Source organism: Leptosomus discolor, chromosome 6 (assembly GCF_034619465.1).
Source record: "Leptosomus discolor isolate bLepDis1 chromosome 6, bLepDis1.hap2, whole genome shotgun sequence".
NCBI lineage: Eukaryota > Metazoa > Chordata > Aves > Leptosomiformes > Leptosomidae > Leptosomus > Leptosomus discolor.
In genome coordinates, this window is record NC_141396.1 from 20504325 (window position 1) to 20524361 (window position 20037).

Genomic DNA, 20037 nt, shown 5'->3' on the forward strand with positions numbered 1-20037 from the left:
GGGTCCCGCCGCATATCATTTGCAGACGGGAAGCGAGCATAAATCCAGAGACCCCTCGCTGTGAACAAAATCAAACTTTGCCGCGGTACGATCGCTTGGAAAGGCAAGGCGTATACAGAGCGGCCCCCCAAAACCCAGCCGGCGGCAATTAGCCGGCTCTTTGTCAGCGCCGGCGTCCGGGCAGCGGGGCAGGGCTTGCCCGGCACGGCCCGGCCCGGCCCGGCCCGGCCCGGCAGGGCCCCCCCACCTCCGCAGCCGGGGCACCCGGGTGTGTGTATGGGAGGGAGGGGGTGGCGCCGGGGGCCGCTGAGCCCCGGAGCGCCGAAGCTCAGAAAATAATGGGATTTTGTTGCTGCTGTTCACATTCCTGGTGTTTGCTGAGAAATGACGGGGTTTTTCTTTTCATCCTTCCCCCCCCTCCCCGCTCTGCACACCACGTGGGCTATTTGTAGGGCCCAATAGACCTATCCAAGTTACTCACTGTAGACAGCGCTGGAAATAATCAGATTAAGGCCAATTATGCGTGAGATTATAAAGGCAAGTGCTGAGAGGCAGAGCATGCTGTAGACAGATATAAAGACATCTGGCCACTTCCAGAACTCCACAGAGCCCTTCTGTCTCTGCAGCCAACAACTCACAGCGCCTTATTCCAGTGCAAAATACCCCCAAAACTTACTGGTGATTTTTACTTCGGTTTAGGTATGGATTACTATTTTTATTTGCCTTCCGGATTTTTTTATATGACTGCATATGAATTTGAATAGCTGTTTTTTTCTTGCCGAGGACGTTGGTTTCCAACCCGAACACAGCTCCCAGTGTGTTGGATGCTTTAAAAAGAAGACAGCTTTTAGATTTTATTGCTGTTTCATTTAGGCAGAATAATTTAGATTCTTTTACAAAAAAATGGTTCATTCTTAGCTATAAGCATTTTTTTCCCTTATGTAATTATTTGCTCCGGAAAGGAATATTTGATATTCAGATATCAGAGATAATCAGATGGATAGATAGATAGATAGATAGATAGATAGATAGATAGATGACTGTATAAATGGATGATTAGACGAATGGATGGATGAATGGATGGACAGATAGATGAATGTATAGATGGATGGGTGGGTGGATGGATAAACAAGAGGTAGATAATCTACAATTCTGGGCGGGGAGGGGGGCGGGGGGGGAGAAAAAGAAGAGAAGAGAAGCAACAAAGTTTTACTGATTCTGATTACTGTGCGCCTACCATGGAGTTTTTTGCCTTTGGCTTTTTCAGTTCGTTGCACAGGGTTAGGCACTACTTTCTCTGCGTCCTCTGGGATGGGATCTAGGGTTATCAATGAGTTTCTCTAGGTGCTTTATTCTGGTTATTCACCTATTCCGTTCTTTCCTTCTCTCTTGGTCTTCAGGTCGGCAGGAGTCACCTCGGCGGTGCGTGGCAGTGCCCGGCTGGGGAGCTGGTGCCGCTGTGTCGGTGCAGGGGGCGCGCGGAAGCCCCGCGCCCCACGGACTGGCCCCGGCCCCGGCCGCCGTCGGCCTCGCAGCGGCGGGCAGCGGGCCCCAACCCAGCCGCAGGGCCATGTTCTACTTCCACTGCCCCCCGCAGCTAGAGGGTGAGTGTTACCGCACAGAGACGTGTAAGTACAAGAGCTCAGCTTCGAGGTGTGTGTGGGTGTGCTCTGGAGGATGGAGGGGAAACCGGGGTCTGACTTGCTCCGACACTGTCGGGGTATAGATACGTGCTGAGATAAAACAGATCTATAGAGACAGATGAATATAAAAGCGCATCATCTTTTTCCTAGAGAAAACACAACCCTATCCCCCCTCCCCTCGCCCAGCTTTCCTCTCTTGTCACAGGACGGAAAGAAGGATTGCATGATTTTTTTTTTTTTTTTAATTTGATTCCTGTTGGAAAGGCCTTGTTTTTACACCCCCACCCCCTTCATTTTGCCACCTGCCTCCCCTCTGTGGATAGCGATCCCGCAGTTGAGCCTCAGGCTACCAAAGAGATGCTCTTCTCCCCTCCCAGCACAGATGTTGGTGTCATGGCTGTAATCGGGACACTTTCAGGACGTGGTCACGCCTCCTCCCTCCAGCCAAAGGGACCGCATAAATCTTTAATGCTATTTTACAAACATTCTGCGGGAGGATGGGGAAAGACGGGTCAAGACTGAAAAAAAAACCCCAAACAAACAAACAACCCCCCCTCGAAAATTAATATTTGGGAGGATTTCTCCTTTTTGTTATAGATCAGGGCGTTTTGTTTATTTTTTTAAATTTTGTTTATTTGTTTCCTTTTTGAAAAATATGGCAACCTTCGGGATTTCCCTGTGTACACCCGCATATGCCCAGGGCCCTCTCCAGCGCTCGTAGTGCGGGAAGCATCCCCGGAGCACCCCTCTGCCGCGCAACTTCAGCCCCGGGCGGGCTGTTCTGCCGTGCCCGGGCACTGCCGGCGCTCGCCGCGGCTGCACGGCGGGGGAATCGGCCCGTTCCCCTAAAATCCCCCTGCCCGCCCACCCCGCTCCTTGCACGGGCATTGCCCAGCGAGCAAAGGGCTTGCTCTGCTGTAGCGCTGCCAGAAAGAGCTGATCCAGTGGTTTCATCGTGCTCTGGAGAAGGGTCACCCCCGCTTTAAGCACGGCTGACCCGAGGTCAGCGGACCCAAGCTGGTCTGCGGGTCGCCGGTTGGGAAACTCCCTCCCCAAAGTTGTCTCCGGCCCGGCTGGGGTAGCGGGGCTGGGCAGGGCAGTGCCGGGGGTCCCTCCGCGCCCCGCCAGCCTGCCTGCGGGCCCCGCCTGTGCTACCGAGCGCCGGAGAGGCTTTGTTCGTTAGTTTCTGGCAGACAGCTTTGGAAACGTGCTCTTGTTTGTTTGTTTGCTTGCTTGTTTGTTTCTCCGGTGGCGGTTTGGGGTTGATGCCGGGTTTTGGCCGCCCGAGCCAGGGAGGGGTCCCCGCGGGCCGCGGCCTCTCCCAGCGACGGGGGCTGCGGACGGAGGGCGCCGTGCCGGGGCCGGCCCCGGGGTCTCTCGGCGTGGGCAGAAGCGGGGCGGAGGGGCAACCAGTCTGCCCTGCTAAAGGGTGAAAACTGCATAAATCATCTCAAGGAAAAAAAAACTAAAATACAGACATACCCACTCCGTCAAAAAAAAAAAACAAAAAACAAAAAAAACAACAAACACCTCAAACCACCCACCCATCACCAAACTGAGGAAGCGGCAACAGAAGAGCCCTTTCCGGCCAGCGTTTTCGGTGGGTTCGGGCACCTGGGGAGGCCCAGCTGTGCCGGGGTAAAGTAACTGGGCTCTGGGGGTCATCAGGACAGCATTTTACTCTCTGATGAGTGTCTCCCAGGGCCTCATCCACCCGTCCGCTTGGGTGAGAAGCGGGCTGGGGGCCGTGTTTATCTTCCAAATGATGCTGCGAGATGAGCGGCAACCTCCAGCCCTTGTGCTCCGAGGTGGGGCCGGCCCGGACCGAGGCGCTCCACCGGGCAGGTCTGTGAGTTGGGTCCTGGAGACACTCAGCAACCCTTCTGTGGGTTTGGGCAGTTTTCTGTTCCGTGTTTTTTTTTTTTTTTTTTTTTTTAATCTGTTTGTTTTTGTTTGTTTGTTTGGTTTGGTTTAGGTTTTGGTTGGGGATTTTTTACCTTATTTTGTCAGCGAATAGAAAGGGAGCGAGGCATTCAGTCGTGCACCGGTGACGCCTAACGGAGCGAGCCGCGAAAGCTGGGGTCTGCTCCGGGGCAGGTGGTTTGCATCCCGGCGGGCCGTCTGCCCACTCCCGGTCTCCGATCACGGACACACTCCCAGTTCCCTGTTCTCCTTCTCGGGCCCCTCGACACCACTCGTCGGGAAAGGCAGGGGCTCCCTCCTGCAGCCCCGCTGCCGCGGCCCGGCGGTGCAGCCGTGTCCGAGCCCCACGAGCGGAGCGGTGGGGGCAGCGGTGCGGCTCGGCGCAGCACGAAGCCCCGTGTTCGCGGTTCGCCCCCAAGGGATGAGGGCGAGCACACGGGGGATGTGTGGAAGCGCGGGGAGAAAATGCCAACGGCCCCAGTCCTGTCCCTTTCAAGCACCGGGGCTTCCCCTTGCTCCCCCGGCAGGCAGGCAGGGCTTATAAGCTGGAGCTGCCCTCACCGCGCCTAGATCAAAGCCTCTTCTTTCCGCCCATTTAAAACACGAATGGCCCGAAAAAAGACCCTTTCCCGCCGCGCGCTGCCCCTCACCCATAGCGGGATGAGCTCAGGTCGGCAGGGCCCCCCAGCCCGATGGGCTACCCCCTGCCCGGGCGGCTCCCTCGGTGCTTCCGAGGTGCTCGGGGCTCCGCGCCCCGCGGAGACGGGGCAGCACTCTCTGCCCGCTCTGTGCCGCTCCCGAACGGCTCCAAGCCACCACCCCGGCTCCCGGTCCTTCCCGGCCCCGGGCCCTGCGGGGGCTGCGGCTCCGCGCCCCGCGGCCCCTGACGCGGCTCTCCGCCCGCAGGCGCGGCCCCCTTCGGAGGTCACTCCGCCGGCGACTTCGACGACGGGTTCCTGCGAAGGAAGCAGCGCCGCAACCGCACCACCTTCACCCTGCAGCAGGTAGGAGCCTTCTCCTCTCTGCCACCTGCCCTGCACACCTGTCGCCCCCTGCCCGCTCCCCGCCCTGCACCGCCCGGCTCCCTGCCCGGCCCGCTGTCCTGGGGCAGCCGGACAGACGCCCCCCGAGGCGGCGGCTCCCCGGCCCGGCCCGCGCCCCGAGCTGTGCTCTGCCCCTGACAGATGTTTGCTCTCTTCCCCTCCACCAGCTCGAGGCACTGGAAGCCGTTTTCGCTCAAACCCACTACCCCGATGTGTTCACTAGAGAAGAGCTGGCGATGAAAATCAACCTCACGGAAGCCAGGGTGCAGGTAAACATTCTGGGGAATTATTTAACTCTTGGGTATTCAAACTGCCAAACTTTTTTTTTTTTTTTTTTTTGACATCATGACTGCAGAGTGCACATTTGGCCAAAGAGCGCAAATGAAGACGATCTGTCATTTTCATGATGCACTTTAATAACATCAACATAATGTGGAATATTAGATTAGGTTGATTAATCGGTCATTCATAATTAACTAGTGATAATGTTCTACACTAATTTGTCCGCGTCTCCAAGGTACTAAATTACATCAATGCACATCCATTTCCTTGCTTTTGGAGGGGGGGGGTGTGTGTAGAGAAAAAGGCTGAGACGTGATTCTCCAAAGTAACTATGACCACTGTCGAGCAATGGGGTTGGGGTTAGCAAACTGCAGGGAGCCCAGCTGCCAGGAAGACATCTTCTGCATCTCTTCAACTTTTCTCCTTTTCACCTTCTTTCTAAACACTTAATTTAGACAGCTAAAGAGCCTGCAGAGCAATTCCCACACCTTCAATATGATCTGATAAATACTATTGGCTAAGATTACTCTCTTTCCACCCCTACTCTTTTCCTTCCTTCCTTCTTTCTCTCCACTTTTTTCCTTTTTTTTTTTTTTTTTTTCTGATCCAGGTGTTTGTTTTTCCATATCCAAGGATTAACTTTGTGTGTCTACAAGCTCTGCTAAGAACAGCAATACTGCAGTTGTCAGAGATGGATCTCTATAACTGCAGGCATCTACCACAGAGTTGCAAACCATTTTTTGAACACGATTATGTATTAATTTTATTTATGGGGCTGTTCTGCACACCGTTTTTGTATTTTTTTTTTATTTAGGTGCTTGGGGTTAAGACTATGCAAAGATCTAATTGTAGGAAATATAATAGCTTGCCTTTTGTTCCCTAGGGTCATGTTAGTATCTCTTAAAACCCAATGGCTGAAGAGAGATAATGGAATTCACCGCAGTAAATTGGGGATTGTAAACAAATTATTTCTCCTATAATCAGATTATGCGATCCTGATTATTAAATCTGAACATGAATCATTGGTCATATGCGGGTAAATTAAACTGATTATTATTTGGAAATGAAAATCTCCTTTTGCCACTGCATTGTAGGTACTAGCTTAAAAAAAATAACAAAAAATACCATTTCAGCTATTGGTGCCTAAAGACTGAACTGCAAATTGAGATAAATGGGACAATTATTGAGCATTCAGAAGTGGAAGATCATAACTTCTTCCTGAAAGGTGCAAGGGTGAGATAGGGGTGGTGACAATTAGACTGCTGAGGACTGGTGTTTAGCCTTGTTGTTGGCTATTATGCAAACAGACAATAGATGCAAGCATTTGTTTAGCCTGCTTTCATGCAGGGACATGGGGAAACACAGAGGATGGGAGATATGTTTACATTTATACCCCTTGCTCATTCAAATATGATTAATGTGCTATAAAGCAGAGTCTTAATCGAAGATGATGTTGTCAAACAATAACTAAATAGGGAAATAAACGACTTCATCATGCTCTTTCCTCAGAAGCAGGCGAACTGTCAGTGCAAAGTCATTAAAATATGATAATGAAAAATAGCTCAATTAAATGTTGTTATAGCTGTGACCTTCATTCAATTAAGGCACAAGAAAGTGTCTGCATTTTGCTTTGCATTTAACTGCTCTAAATTTAGAATATAGATAAAATCATTATTCAACGTTTGCTGATACATGCAATTAAAAGGCAGCTAACTAAAATGGAGCTGTAGGAGGAGAATAATAATAATAACAATCTTGCCTATACTTGAAGTCATGTATTAAAATGTGAATTTCCTGACCTCAAGAGAGGCTTGGTATTTTCCACCTCACATAAGGTCCTTTCAGAGCATCAGCTCCAAGGTAAACGGCAAAAAAAAAGTGTTCGGACTAAAAGTTGGGGGATAAAATCAAGAACATGAATATTTATATTGCATTACAGGGAATTAAACTGCAGAATGATCTTCCAAAATTAGTATCTACCACCTTTTGAGTCCTCTAAATGCAGACTGGACAAATACATCAAAGGAATAACAGCAAATATCAGTTCTCTCCAGGAAATCGGCTGGATAAGATGGACTAATACATACCTTTTAATTTCTGACTGATTCTAGCAGGAGCTCATTTAAAGACTTATATACGGTTTCATCAGTGTGCTTAGATACGTATTTAAGTTCATCCCTATAGAAAAGGCTTTTAGATGTGTTAAAACATAGAAATCAGTGAGAATTAAATGTGTGCATAAAGGCAAGCACATGTTTAAATGTTTTGCTAACTGGCACAGTAACACCAAAACTCTTTTTACATTTTCTTTTTAAATTATCTTTAACATGCCTTTTGAATGTCTTTAGACATTCCTGCCTTCTTTTCCAGACACAGAAATATTCCAGATACAAATGTAATCCTAAAGCTCAACTAGAATAACAATGGGGACACAAAATAAGAGGAAGTTTTAGCCAAGCTTCTAAATGACTGATTTCACTAGAATAAGAATTTACAGTTCCCTTGCTTTGCATGCGGCTAAACACAGTATTCAGCCTGGATTGCTCTCCTGCTCCAGGTGTGGTTCCAAAATCGAAGAGCTAAATGGAGGAAAACAGAGAGAGGTGCTCCTGACCAAGAAGGCTCTAAGGAAACAATGGCTGAGGTGGCTGCTCCTGCGAGGAATTTAAATTCCCCTTCTCCAGCAGAACAAACCAGGAATAAAAAAGAGGGTCTGGAGATCCAGCAGAGGTAAGAGTAATACATGTTATCAGCTGCCTCTCTTTGGGGCTAGCATGCATCATATGTACATACATACAGACTTGCCTGCTGCTAAGCCTCGACATACACAGTATCATCTTTAGATACAGCCCAAATCGTTAGGAGATGAACTGTCTTTTGTGCAACTCACTGCTCCCTGTGGGCATGCTAAGAAGCTGGTGGCTGCAGCAGGCTACTGTTATCCAGACTTGGTCCCATCTGGCTGGAGCTGAGACACCAACGTGTTTGTGAGCATGCACAAATGCTCTCTTTGGAATCAGCTAGTTCTGGTTTTGTAAGGAAGTTGTTTTCTCTTCTCCATCAGCCTGAGTCGAGCAGTGGGTCCTACAGGACCTTTCTTCCCTTCCTGCCTGCCGGGAACTCTTCTCAACACAGCCACCTATGCGCAAGCTTTATCCCATGTCGCCTCTCTAAAAGGTGAGTGACTTTGTTTAACTTCAGGCATAAGCTCAAAGAGTGGCGCTTTCAAGATGAGTGGCGTGGTCCCACTTGAGGCAGTCGGGAAGCCTTTGGGAAGTGATGGATCCTTCTTTCAGTTATGATTGGCAGTAATTGCACTGACCGATGCTGCAGGTACAGGAGTGAGTCTTCTGCTGTAGCATCATTTGTGGCGATGATCCTTCCTTTCACTCAGACAGTTAGTTTTAGTGAGATTAGGGTTTGTCTCAAGGAGCAAGGCAGGTAGGGTTTGCTTCTTTAAAGTTTTCTTTGCATATGCCTTTTTTTAAAGAGTCAGATTTATAATAATAAATTAGTTATACACATCCTTTTGCATTATACATTATCTGGCACCGTTACTGATGCCTCATCCACTCTTCGCATGCGGTTTATTTGCAGAACATCTCTGTACAATGCCAGACCTTTCTCTTCTTGAACAGTAGGTCCCCTTTAATAAAGTGTGTGCATGGGGACAGGGGAGGATGCAAAGTAATTCCTCATTACTTGGGACTCAGGCTTCAGGAAGAGTATATCCAGTATCCATATCCTTTTCAGTTCCCAAAAAGCAGCAGTATGCTCTTTTAAAAATAAATCACCAGCTGATCCATTAGCTGTTCCTAGTCTAACAATTTACAAGACTAAGGGTGTAAGCAGGATGAATTCAATTTATAGATTTATAGGATGTAAAGCCTTATAGCACTGCCAAGCACAAAGTGGCACGTACATTTGCTCCGTGCCCCAATGTGGTGCAATAATTTTTGAAGAAAGTTTCCCAGTTTAAGACCCTCTACTGTGAACATAAATGTCCTCTAATACCTCTCATTTTGTTCACTGGCATACCTCATGCTCTTTGTGAGTATCTCCAGTTAAATCAGCATTGCCAACATATATTCCCGAAGCAAATGCTTGGAACTGCTGAGTTTTGCATTAAGTCCACTCTCCTGCTCCCTGCTCCCCTTCCCTCCTGTCTTTCCAAAAAAGTTGAAACCAGACACACCATACAGCTACTGCTATTTTGATAAGGACTTGTGATTTTCAATCAAGAAAAGCCACATAGGTGTGACCTGAGCCCTGAAACTTAAAGGATGACTGTCAACCTAACCCCTGTAAGCAGGCAGCAGCTGTTGGACTGCATGAGATGTCTTGGTCTCTGCTCTCTGCCCTACGAAGTCTTGGGGCAGAGACTTCCAGCTTCTTCCATTGGGCAGAAACAGCCTCTCTGGAGTAGATAGAGGTGAAATTCTTCAGGCAAAAAGATTGTTCATTGATAAATAAACCGGGCAGTTTGAAAGGTGTGGAAATGGGGTTGTGTTCAGTGAATAATTTTCGATGGAAGATTTTCTTAAATTTTCTTAAAATTTACATTTAAGCATTTTCATAATTAAATGCATCAATATGTTGTTCTCACTTGTTTCGTGTTTAGATGTAGCTAAATTTTAAGAAAAAGAACCCCAATAAACAAAGGCCAAGCAAAATGAAATGAGTGAATGTAAAAAAATTGTCATGAGTGGCTCATTTTTTTTTTTTTTAAGTTTTACTTATTTGGAAGATTTCCAGCTATTCTTTTCTGTGATTTTACAGCTTGGCCACTAAATTGAGAAATTAATAATTTGCTCCTTTTTGCTTGATAGCAATTTTACAGCCTGGGGGCAGGAAATATCCTGTTCCTGAATCTCTTGCAGAGATACTTATTAGATAGACTGCTGTCCAGGCTAAAAGTCAGTGTCCCTGAAAAATTGGTCCTAAATGTAAATATAGACTTTTTTATAATTTGTATGGGGATGACCAGTTATCAGATGCATGCATATTCTCTTCATGAATGTTGTCAGCTACACATGCAGTTCATTGCTGAGATGCCTGGTGTGTATTTCCTGCTTGGCAGTAGAAATCTCCGGATATGTGCAAGATAACGTAGTTTATTTTGATTTTAAGAAATCCAGTTGCAGGTTTGCATATCTGCATATCCACCTACCAGGAGCTTTGAGGAGCTCCTTATGCTTGTCAGCATATTGTTATACTTGCAAGGTACTGGTAGAGTGAGCTGCTGATTTGAAGGGAGAACTTTTTCTGCTGCAGTTAGTCTCAGTAATGTTCAAATTTTGGCTTTGAGATTAAGGGGGAAGAATTTGTTCTATAAAGTGGCAAATTTGATTTATACAAGTAGAGAATAATTGTAGCATCTTTCTTGTGGTATTTATATATGGAGTATTGTCTTCTCTTTCCTTGGCTCATCTCCACAAGTTCCTCTTTCCCTGTTGGAGAAACAGGGCAATTTGGAGAAAAGAGCAATTCACTTGCGCTGGGGTAGGGGCTGTGCACAGCAGACCTTGAGCTTCAGTCTCGTGAACTGGTGATGATGAGCAGGACAATCTTTAGAGGTTCTGAGTGGACCGAAAGCATCACAGGCCTGATTCACATTTTGTTTTTCTTTGGTGTGGAAACACCAGGTGAATGATGGTTCATCTAAACCAGTGTGTTCGAGAGCACAACTAAGCTCACATGTCAGTCTGGAGGAAGACATACTGGTTATGGAAAAGAAGGAAAGGACAAGGGGAGAGACAGTGTTCACAAAACCTTTGTATGACCTTCTTCATCTTGCTCAATTCAGTTTGTTTGACTGTCCCTTCTCATTTCCCCCTTTGAGCTAGGAGCTGATTTGTACACTTCAGGTCTGTCAAAGAACTGACCCTACATTTGGGTGAGCATAAGTCTGTGTCCTTATGTGTCTTAACGAAGTGACTTAAGCCTCTCCTTTGAGAACCTAGTCACATTTTGCAGCAGAAATGCTGACAGGACTCTGCCACAGTGATTCCAAGGACATGGGACTTTATGCCACAGGAAATCCCTTCAAACTCAGCACAGTGAATAAAATTCTGAGCTGTTTCTTTTTTGGATTGCTTGAATAAGGTGAAATTCAGCAAGTGGTGAGGTTTTCTAAGATTTTGCAAGTTTTATCGAAGAGTGAAATGATCAAAGCTCTTCCTGGTATCTCTCTTGTGCTGTCCATGCTTTGAAACTACCAGGAATTCTTTGTGCTTTTGAAAGCAAATTAGTTGCTCCAGAATCAAAGCACCATTTCACTACGAACGGGTGCATGACCCTGCTTTATTCTATGCAAATGTCAAATTAAATGCAGCTCCTTTATGTGGATCCTGTGAATAGATATGTATTCCTACCATTGGGAGGATAATCCTGGCCAGTAAAGTGAATCATATTCTTCAGTAAGTCCGTAAAAACTGCCTGCAGACAAATGGGCATTCTCAGCACACCTGATACTACTGGGAAGTCTAGGTTGTTTTCTTATTCTTTTGAGGAAGGAGACAAGACATGCTTTGTTGGGCTTGTAAGCCAACATTTCGTTGGTGTCAGTGAGTAATATTTGACTGATGGTTTAGAAGGAGACAATTAAAATCAATACAGTGAATAACAAGTGATGATGGTGATGTAACTAATTAATAATTATTTTACGCTCTCAGGGACCATTTTCATTCTGCCACCTGAGACTTCTCTATCTTCTGTGAAGAAGCTAATACCTCTCTTCCTCCTTCTCTTACTTTCATTGCTTGGCTCCAGACCCAGATTTCCAAGGCTGCATAAAGCGTGTAGGGCACATGGTTCCTGGATCTGTTTTGTAGTATAAGGTTGTAATAGTTCATGATGAAGTTGGTCTGGTAGAGACGAGAAATCTCAGCCTAGCATGGGGCAGGCACTGAGCCTGCAACTTTGCTTTTGAAAAGACTGTGCAGTGCACTGTAGGCTTGCCTTGTGATTCGTGTGACTCTGAAAGTCTTCAACAAGCAATGCTCATCTGAACCCCACATATGCCATTTCTAGGTAAGTGGGGGATATTGTTGGAGCATGAGACTACATCTGCTCTGGTGAATGAGAACAAAGGTATTCTCCCTAAGCACTATGTCTGATGAACCCCGCTGTCTTTGAAACAGAATTTTTTTTTTCCTCAACTGGATGGTATTACCGCTGCAGGATGACCTGTGAAGAAGGCAGGCTGGCTATGCAATAGCAATCAGAACTGTAATTCAGAGCATATACAGTTCCAGAGAAGAGTATATTACCACTGGACAGTTTTTCTCTGTTTCTATCAAATATTCTTTATTCAGTAATACAACAGACCTTTTCCTTTCCTTCTCTCTTTGAAGTTTAGCACATCCAATGCTGAACTTAGCAGCAAGCATCTGTTAACTACCATATCACCTCATTACGTACTATTCTTTCAGGAAATACAATTTCTTATTAAAAAAATTAGCATAAGATAATAATTTCTGTGGTATACAGGGTTTCCTACTTCAGGGTTTTAGTTCTTCACTGCTGGCCATAGTCAGGAAAAAGGTTGGCTCACATAGATGAAATTTCTGGTGTTCGTTACTCTCTGAAATTGTCCTAATTTGACAACTATGCTACTTCATTGTGGTGATTTCGACATTTCCATGATCTTCCAAGATGAATCACTTACTGTAAACCATGCATCTGCAGTCCATTTAGTAGATTTAATTGCAGACCTCAAATATGAAGGGAAAATACTTGTTTTATTTATGGGCTGTATAACAATAGAGTCATCAGGAGAAACTAGTGCTCTGTGCAAAGAGAGACCTCAAAGTAGCTTCTTAATGGACGACAGCATGAATGCAATTCATTAATGTAGAAGATGTTATTAATGGGTGTAAACAAAAATCTCCGTTTTTTAGTGAAAGTGTTCTACCATTCTGGTGGCTGAGGCCAAGAGCGTGTCTGTTACATTCCGCTGAAGTTTCCCCAGACCCCGTGACGAATGCGGTGTATGGGAAGAGAAATGATTACACTTGCCAGGGAATTACTTTCATAATTCACCCACAGCTCTGGTCTGTGCAAGTTACAGCTTGGTTGGTTTTCACGGCACCTCCACACCACTGATGGAGAAGCAGGATTTCATTATGCACATCAAAGTGGATATTCCAGGGCACCATTGATTGGGCTCTTTTATAGTTTGTTGCTGCTGTGGTTGCTGTTGTTCATCTCAGGGAGGCTTAATTGCAGTATTCAGGAAAGAAAACACACCAACTAGAACTGCCCATCCATTATATTTCAATTTCTATTATGGAAAGTCGAAGAGAATTTGCCCAATTCCATAGGGCAATTCCCATTGCCAAGGCTGAGAAAAAAAGTGTTCAAGGACCTAACTTACCCTTGAGCTGGTGTTTGCTGAATTGAAGCAACCGCTGCTTACAATAACACTGAGGAATGGGAATCAGAACTCTTGGTGTCCTTTATTTTCTCTGTCATTCTTTCTTATGGACATACTGACTTTTCTCATGTAATATAGCAAATACATGAAGTGTTTCTGTTTGGCATTTTCCCTAGTTTACCTGCCACTGTGACTTTAGAGAATTTAAGATATTTAGTTTGCTGCAGATGCACAGACCTTGAGCAAATAACTTTGATTCCTGTATCACAGGTCCCCGACTCTAGCACTGCACTACCTTGCAGGTAGATTTTTTTGGTCTTTATCACAAATATTAGGGAATATGCAGGAGCCCTAAGAGCCATGGGAAGGAAATGGGTGCTGCCTTGTTCCTCTAGGACTAATCTTGACTAGGTTAGTCGACCTTAGCTGTGCAGGGGTTCCTATTGACCCCTCTTGGAGTGACACGTGTCATCAGGATTTAGGGTTAGATCATGTTTTTGATGTGAAAGGGAAGAGTGGTAAATGGTTGCTGAGCTGACAGTATTCAGAGGACTGGTTCCATTCTCTCAGCTTTTGTTGGCTTCACTGTCAGCTTTTCTGTTGAAAGAGGCAAGGTCCTGGCTTCTGAATTATTTTTTTTAGAACAGTACTCATGGCACAAATAAAGGAGAATCAAAACCTCCGGTGCAAGTGTTGTTATTTACACAAAAAGGCTTCTGCTAGAGCAACTGAGCTAGATCATCAGCTCTTTGTTGTTTGCATTGGGCATATAGGGTTCACAAGCCAAGGAGATGTGAAATTATAACATTTGGACTCTGCTGTCAGCTCTGAAGTGCTCTTCCAGGCTCTGGGCAGCACAGGCTGCCTTCCACACTTAACCACCTTAGGCACTAGAAGGGGAGGAACCATCTAGCACAACTTTAGCAGCCTTGAGGCTACCCTAAATCATACTGGGAACATCTGGTGCATCTCCATTTCAGGCTTTAAGTTCATGTTTTTCTTATTCTTCTGAAACTCCTGATTCAGAGCTCAAGAAGGTTTGACTAAAGCCGCTTTTGTTTTTCCTGCTTGTGCCTCAGCCTTTAATAGACAGACTGTCGGTGTCATTTACGAAGAGCAAGAGGGAGCTCCTTTTGAATCAGCTCTCACTGGTAAATTACACTATGAACTTTAGGTTGTTGTTGACCTTCCAATCCTTGTGAAAGTGATTTCAGAGTTTATGAGGATTTAGAACTCAAACAAATGAATGTGACTACTATCAGAAGACAATAATACTTAAATCAAACATAATATTTTCTTTGAAAACTAAACAGCATGCATTGACAGGTGAGGATTTTAAAGGGGAATTTTTCCTTGCTTCTCTCCATGTTAGGTTGTTGTTCAGCTGTCCACGTCAAAAGCTGATATGCACAAATACTGCAAGAGGAAAGCAACTGGGGTTTTGCCTTTTGGAAAGACTATCTATTAAATTCTTTAAACTGTTGAGTTGAAATGCAAAGTACATATTCTAAATACTTACATATATGGGCCCCACTCCCGCCCCACTCTTCTCAGCTGAAACCGTACCTTGGAACTGCAGAAAAGGATTTGCAACAAAAACTGTAGATCAGATATTGTTACAATTGAAATGTGATGTTGGCAGAGACAAGACAGAACTAATTTAATTTTTCCTGTCAGTCTCTGTAGCAGATCAATTAAACTGCCAAGTGGATCAAATGTTTCAGACTGTATTTATTACATTAAGTATTTATGTTCAGGCTGAGCATTTAAAGTATGATCTCATATAGGTATACAAGGAGGTTCAGATCAATTCAGCAGAATTTGCTGTAAGTTAATGGAAATCTAATTGTATATTTTAATTTTGTGTACAGGAGGCAGTAAGTTCCTGAAAGAAAGAAAGAAAGTGGTACCCTGTCTGTACTGTAGCAACTTGATCCAAATGTTATTAAAGCAATATCAAACTATCATAGACATTAGTGGAAGCTGGATCAAGATCTGGGGCTAACAGCTGAACGCTCACCGATTTTGATGGGAGCTAGTTGACTAAATTCTTCTGAGAATGCAAAATATGTAGGAATGATTCCTTCCTTACCCGCTGTGGACTCAGGGTTACTGCAATGAGTTGCAAAAAACCATTGATGTCTGCTATATGTGGGTGTCTCTTTCTTGGTGAAAGCCACATCCCTGTCCATCGTGGACTGACTGACAGGCAGGTGGGGACCTTGGGCTCCTGAGTCTCCCATCATTTGTCTCAGCTTTTGTGCCAGCAAAGTCCGATAGATTTCACCCGCAGACACAAGCAATTGTAAGATAGATTCAACCTTCCTTACAACCTATATTAAAAAAAAAAGTCTAAATCCAACTCTCCGGTATATTAGCTGAACCCTGGAGCAAATGGTACTTGTTACTTCCTATTTTTTTTCATGTGTGAGCTGTTGTTTGCAAGTGTTTTAACCTCAGTGAAAACGAAAGGAATGGTTTATGGGTGAATTATTGCTAGACATAGCCTAGTTTCCACCATAGGTAACTGTACCCTCAGGTTGCAGAACCGCTAGGTAATATCAGGTCTAATTATTAAGCAACGAGCTTAGATTGGTACTGAAGACTGATAAATATTTTATCCCTCTCTAACAATGAAATGAAAATTATTCTTAGAGGGTGGAGGTGATTCCTGTTCTTTTGAAAAGGGGAAGACTCTTTTCCACTTCTCCCTATCTCCCACTAAGCAGACAATGTTTGTGCTCAGTCCTGCACTAGGTACCGCAGACGGGCCAGCCCTCCCCTTGGCCCGGAAGCTGAAGAGCTGCGCTCGAAAGTCTCAGTTTGTGTGGAAAGCAGCAGTGCAAAGACAGCTGATGCACAGGCAGGCCTCAATGCTCCCCCATTTTGGAGCTAAACCTTAAAATAGTGGGCTTAATAGTACTGAAAAAGAGACTTCTGTGTGGCTTCTGCAGCTAAAGACCTGCTGCAAATGGTAGGGACTCTGTAGTGCCAATCTTCCTTTTCTCCCTCTTGTTAAAACAGTGGCTGTCCAGAACCCCTGAAATGGCTGTGATTCAACAGGGCAAAAAATGGTGGTGGCAAAACCTGTAAGTTGCATTACTGAGTGGATTTTGTTATAAACCCTCCTTGTGACCTGCTTGATGCAGCCACAAAATTCAAGATTGACCTTCCTAGTGCTAAAAGCAAAAAGTGGAGGATTTTAGTCAAGTACTGATCATATGCTCTATCACAGGAGTATTACAAGACAAAAGAAGACTTTCCAGTTACATTAATAACTTGTCACTTGTAGATTCTGGTTTTTAAAATGCAAAGAGTACTTTTTTATGAATGTTACCTGCAAGCTGCTAATCTCTGACAATTACTGTAGAGAAGTCTTGCCAACATCCTAAAACCAAAACCAAACAACTATCTGCCTTCATCCCTGGCAGACGGGTGCTGACCTGTTACTACTGAGAGCAGAAGTGTAAAAGAAAGACTACCTGCTCCCTGCAGGTTATTAGTTCCATCACTTAGTCATGAGCCATGTAACTCAAATTTAGCTGCAGAAATTAAAGCAAGCCCTTGGCTTGGAAAGATCAGAGGAAAACCTTGCATTGTGTCAGGATGTGTGTGGCTGGTCTGTTTCTTGTTGGGAGGCAGTGTACCAGCAAGGGACAGGATTTTACCAGGGACATGGAAGAGGATGTGGAGTTTGTGTGGCTTCTGAGACCCCTGAGAAAATTGTGTCACTGAATGTTTCTCACCAGAGAGTGAATTAAAGTAGTAGCTCAGCCATCCCACCCTGCCTCCCCTCCCTACTCCTCTGACATATTCTCCTTCATTTAATAGATGCATCTAAGCTAGGTACCAAGGTGGCTTTTTGGATGGACTGCATGTCCTGCCCAACAGTCAACCTACACTTTCAGGTGTGCTTGTTTGGGAACCGGCCCAAGTCCCAGCATTGTCAGAGATAAGCCAGATGAAGAGCCTGCAGTGGTCCAGCTCAGGAAGACAGCTGGTGGAATGAGGACTGTCTCCATCAGTGGGTTTCAGGGGAGCCTTTTGGCTTAAAGGGAGAGGAATACCCATTTCATCCTCTCTCCAGGGTTTTATTGCCTTCTTGGAACAGCCCATCTGTCTCAGATGCCAGGGTAGAGATGGTTTGCTCCGTCTCTCCTGATGGGACTCTCAGGCTACGTCAGCAACAGCAGCTTTAGGTGGCCTTGGATCACTTCTGGAGGCCATTCTCCTCGAGGTGTCGTCTTTAAGCGGCACTGACATTGGGTGGGTGAAGGTAGAACAGACCCTTGCAGGTAGACATGATGCCAATAGTTGGAAGGGGCCTGGCCAAGGAAAAGCCTATCTCATCTTAGAGTGAGATAGGAGAAAGTCGTTAGTGCCTGCGTAATAACAAGAATATTTTCACCTTTCTCTCTGCAGTAATCTTTCAGGTGCAGATAAGTGATGGGACCCCCACACTCACCCAACAAATACAGCTGCCCAAATTGGTCAGGCTTCAGTGTGCAGGTGGAGGGCAGGGGACACCTCCAGCAGCAGCTTGGCATAAGAACAGGGGATGAGCTCAGCCTGCTTGTGGGGAAGTCTCATGTGTGATCTAAACTTCACTGCTTGCTTCTGACTCTGCTTGCCCTCGATCACTCCAGTTGTCACCCTGTATGACTCACAGTGTAAGATTCTTCACAGTGGGTCTCAGTAGAACAGGATCTGGCTTTTCTAGCCCTGATCTGGAGAACATCTATGTAGCCACTACAGGTCAATAGGGGAGGGAGTGTTGCCATTCGAGACCCCAACCCCATCTCTGCCCTCTCCAGATTGACCATGGAGGGAACAGTCAGACAGTGCCCATGACCTTCCCCATCAGTGATGGTGCCTTGTCTCCTTCCTCCCCAGGGAGCCCGCTGTGCTCGTGCTGCGTTCCAGACCCCATGGGCCTCTCCTTCCTTCCCACCTACGGCTGCCAAAGCAACCGCACCGCCAGCGTGGCTGCGCTGCGCATGAAGGCCCGGGAGCACTCGGAGGCTGTGCTCCAGTCTGCCAACCTCCTGCCCACCACCAGCAACAGCCCCACTCCTCCCACCAAACCCAGCCCCGAGGGCAGCCAGGACAAGCAGCCCTCTCCAGCCAAGGAGCACATGGAAGGGGAGAAGAACTTATGAGACTGGACCAGCGCCAGCCCCTCAGCTCAGGGCAGGGACTTGCTGCCAGGAGTCTGCCGCAGGGTGAACTGCAGTGTGGCCATGCCCCAGGTAGTCATGGGGCCACCAGGGACCCGACAAATCTGAGTGGCCTCTCTGGCTGCCTTTCATGCACCCTTGCTTTTCTTCTGATGCTGTAGGTTCATTCCTCTGATTTATTGGCACTATCTGTGTTTGGAAACGTTCGTGACACTGTTTTTAGCCCCGCCTCCCCATCCCAGGGACACCGGAATGCCCAGGATCCTGGCTTGCTCCTGCACATCTCAGCTTCTCATCCCTGTGAGATGGAGGGCTGGCAGCAGGGCAGCGCTTCCAGATGTGAGGTCTGGGGCAGGAGAAGCATCCAGGCATCATTTACCCCACTAAGCACAGCAGAGGTGAAGGAATATGTAGGTATACACCAATTTGGCCTGCTGTTTTCTGATGGATTTTGACTGCAACCAAATCTATCCCAGGCAAGCTAGGTGTAAGAGAAGCAGAAAATAGAACAAAACACTTTGTAGTTTTTTCCTTCTCCCTTCTTTTCCCCAAAAGTGAAACTTTCCATGGGGTAGATTACTGGGAAATTCCTGAGATCAGTTTACCTGTGAATAAAATCCTTGCATTAGTCTCTATGTGAACATTAGTCTGTTACTCTTGCCATTCCCTGGGTTAGATGTAAAAGACACATGACTCCAGAGCAGCATTCATAGCTTCAAACAGTAATGCTGGTATTTAATGGAGAGTGCAGTTGTGTCTAGATCTGCACAAAGCTGGGGGTATTTTAGCATCATTCTCTTGGAAACAAAGACTGGAAAACAAATAATCCTGCATTGCAACACTGCAAATATGTCCTTGCATGTTTTGTTTTTAATAAAGAGGAAATAAAGCTTGGAAGGATATTCCTTTATGCCAACCGAAATCAGACTATTCCATTTACTGAAGGCTTGTTGTAATGAATCTAGATATGAAAGTGTCTTAATTATTACAGAGCGGGCACAGTGCAAAGGAGAAATTGATGCCTCAGGAAATATAGTCTTATCTCTGACCCAAAACTCCCCAAAGCAAAGCAGACTAAGATCTGGTGCTCTAGAGCAGACATTTTAGTCTGGGGTGCCCCACATTTTTTCCATGGGAAATGCACATGCAGATTTAATGTAGTGACATGGACTTGCTTTTCTCAGGTGCCTTTTGCAGACTCCTTATGCTTGTCCGCAGATGGCCCTGGAGAACAGGGTGAAACCACTGCTCTGAGACTTGACCAAGTAACGTGGAGGCAGGTGGAAGGTTTTCTGTCAGTTCTGGTCCTGCACGTTGTGCTGAGGACCTCCTGCAATGCGCTGAGCACATGCTTTTACATGGGGTTGTGTTCGGCTTCTCACAGGATCTGAGCCTGGGGGTGTGCTTGGAAAGGCAGTCCTGAGTAAGGTTGGCAGCAAAATTTTCTCTCCCCCACCTAAGGGATCTCAGCTCACGAATTACACAGAACCCAGGACTTCTCTGGGGCTTGCAGGACCCTCCCATGCTTCCTAGCACACACATTTCCTTTCCCTGAGGCAGTGCTTGGTGTCAGCACCCATTCAAAGGGTGGA

At 46.1% G+C, this 20037-nt stretch overlaps 1 protein-coding gene across 1 annotated transcript; it reads left to right on the top strand.

The window, feature by feature from the left end:
- The first annotated feature begins 1570 nt into the window (after positions 1-1570).
- On the top strand, positions 1571-18427 carry DRGX (dorsal root ganglia homeobox). The gene is made up of 6 exons (XM_086467208.1): positions 1571-1604; positions 4473-4570; positions 4777-4878; positions 7449-7621; positions 7956-8068; positions 18162-18427. Exons 1-6 carry the CDS (start codon positions 1571-1573, stop codon positions 18425-18427), a joined length of 786 nt encoding a protein of 261 aa, XP_086323334.1.
- The last annotated feature ends 1610 nt before the right edge of the window (positions 18428-20037 follow it).

Excerpts from the sequence above, each read along its gene's own strand:
- DRGX (XM_086467208.1), top strand. The coding sequence starts at position 1,571 with ATGTTCTACTTCCACTGCCCCCCGCAGCTAGAGG. Across the intron at positions 4,571-4,776 it reads CCACCTTCACCCTGCAGCAG|CTCGAGGCACTGGAAGCCGT; the intron begins GTAGGAGCCTTC and ends CCCCTCCACCAG. Across the intron at positions 8,069-18,161 it reads CCATGTCGCCTCTCTAAAAG|GGAGCCCGCTGTGCTCGTGC; the intron begins GTGAGTGACTTT and ends CTTCCTCCCCAG.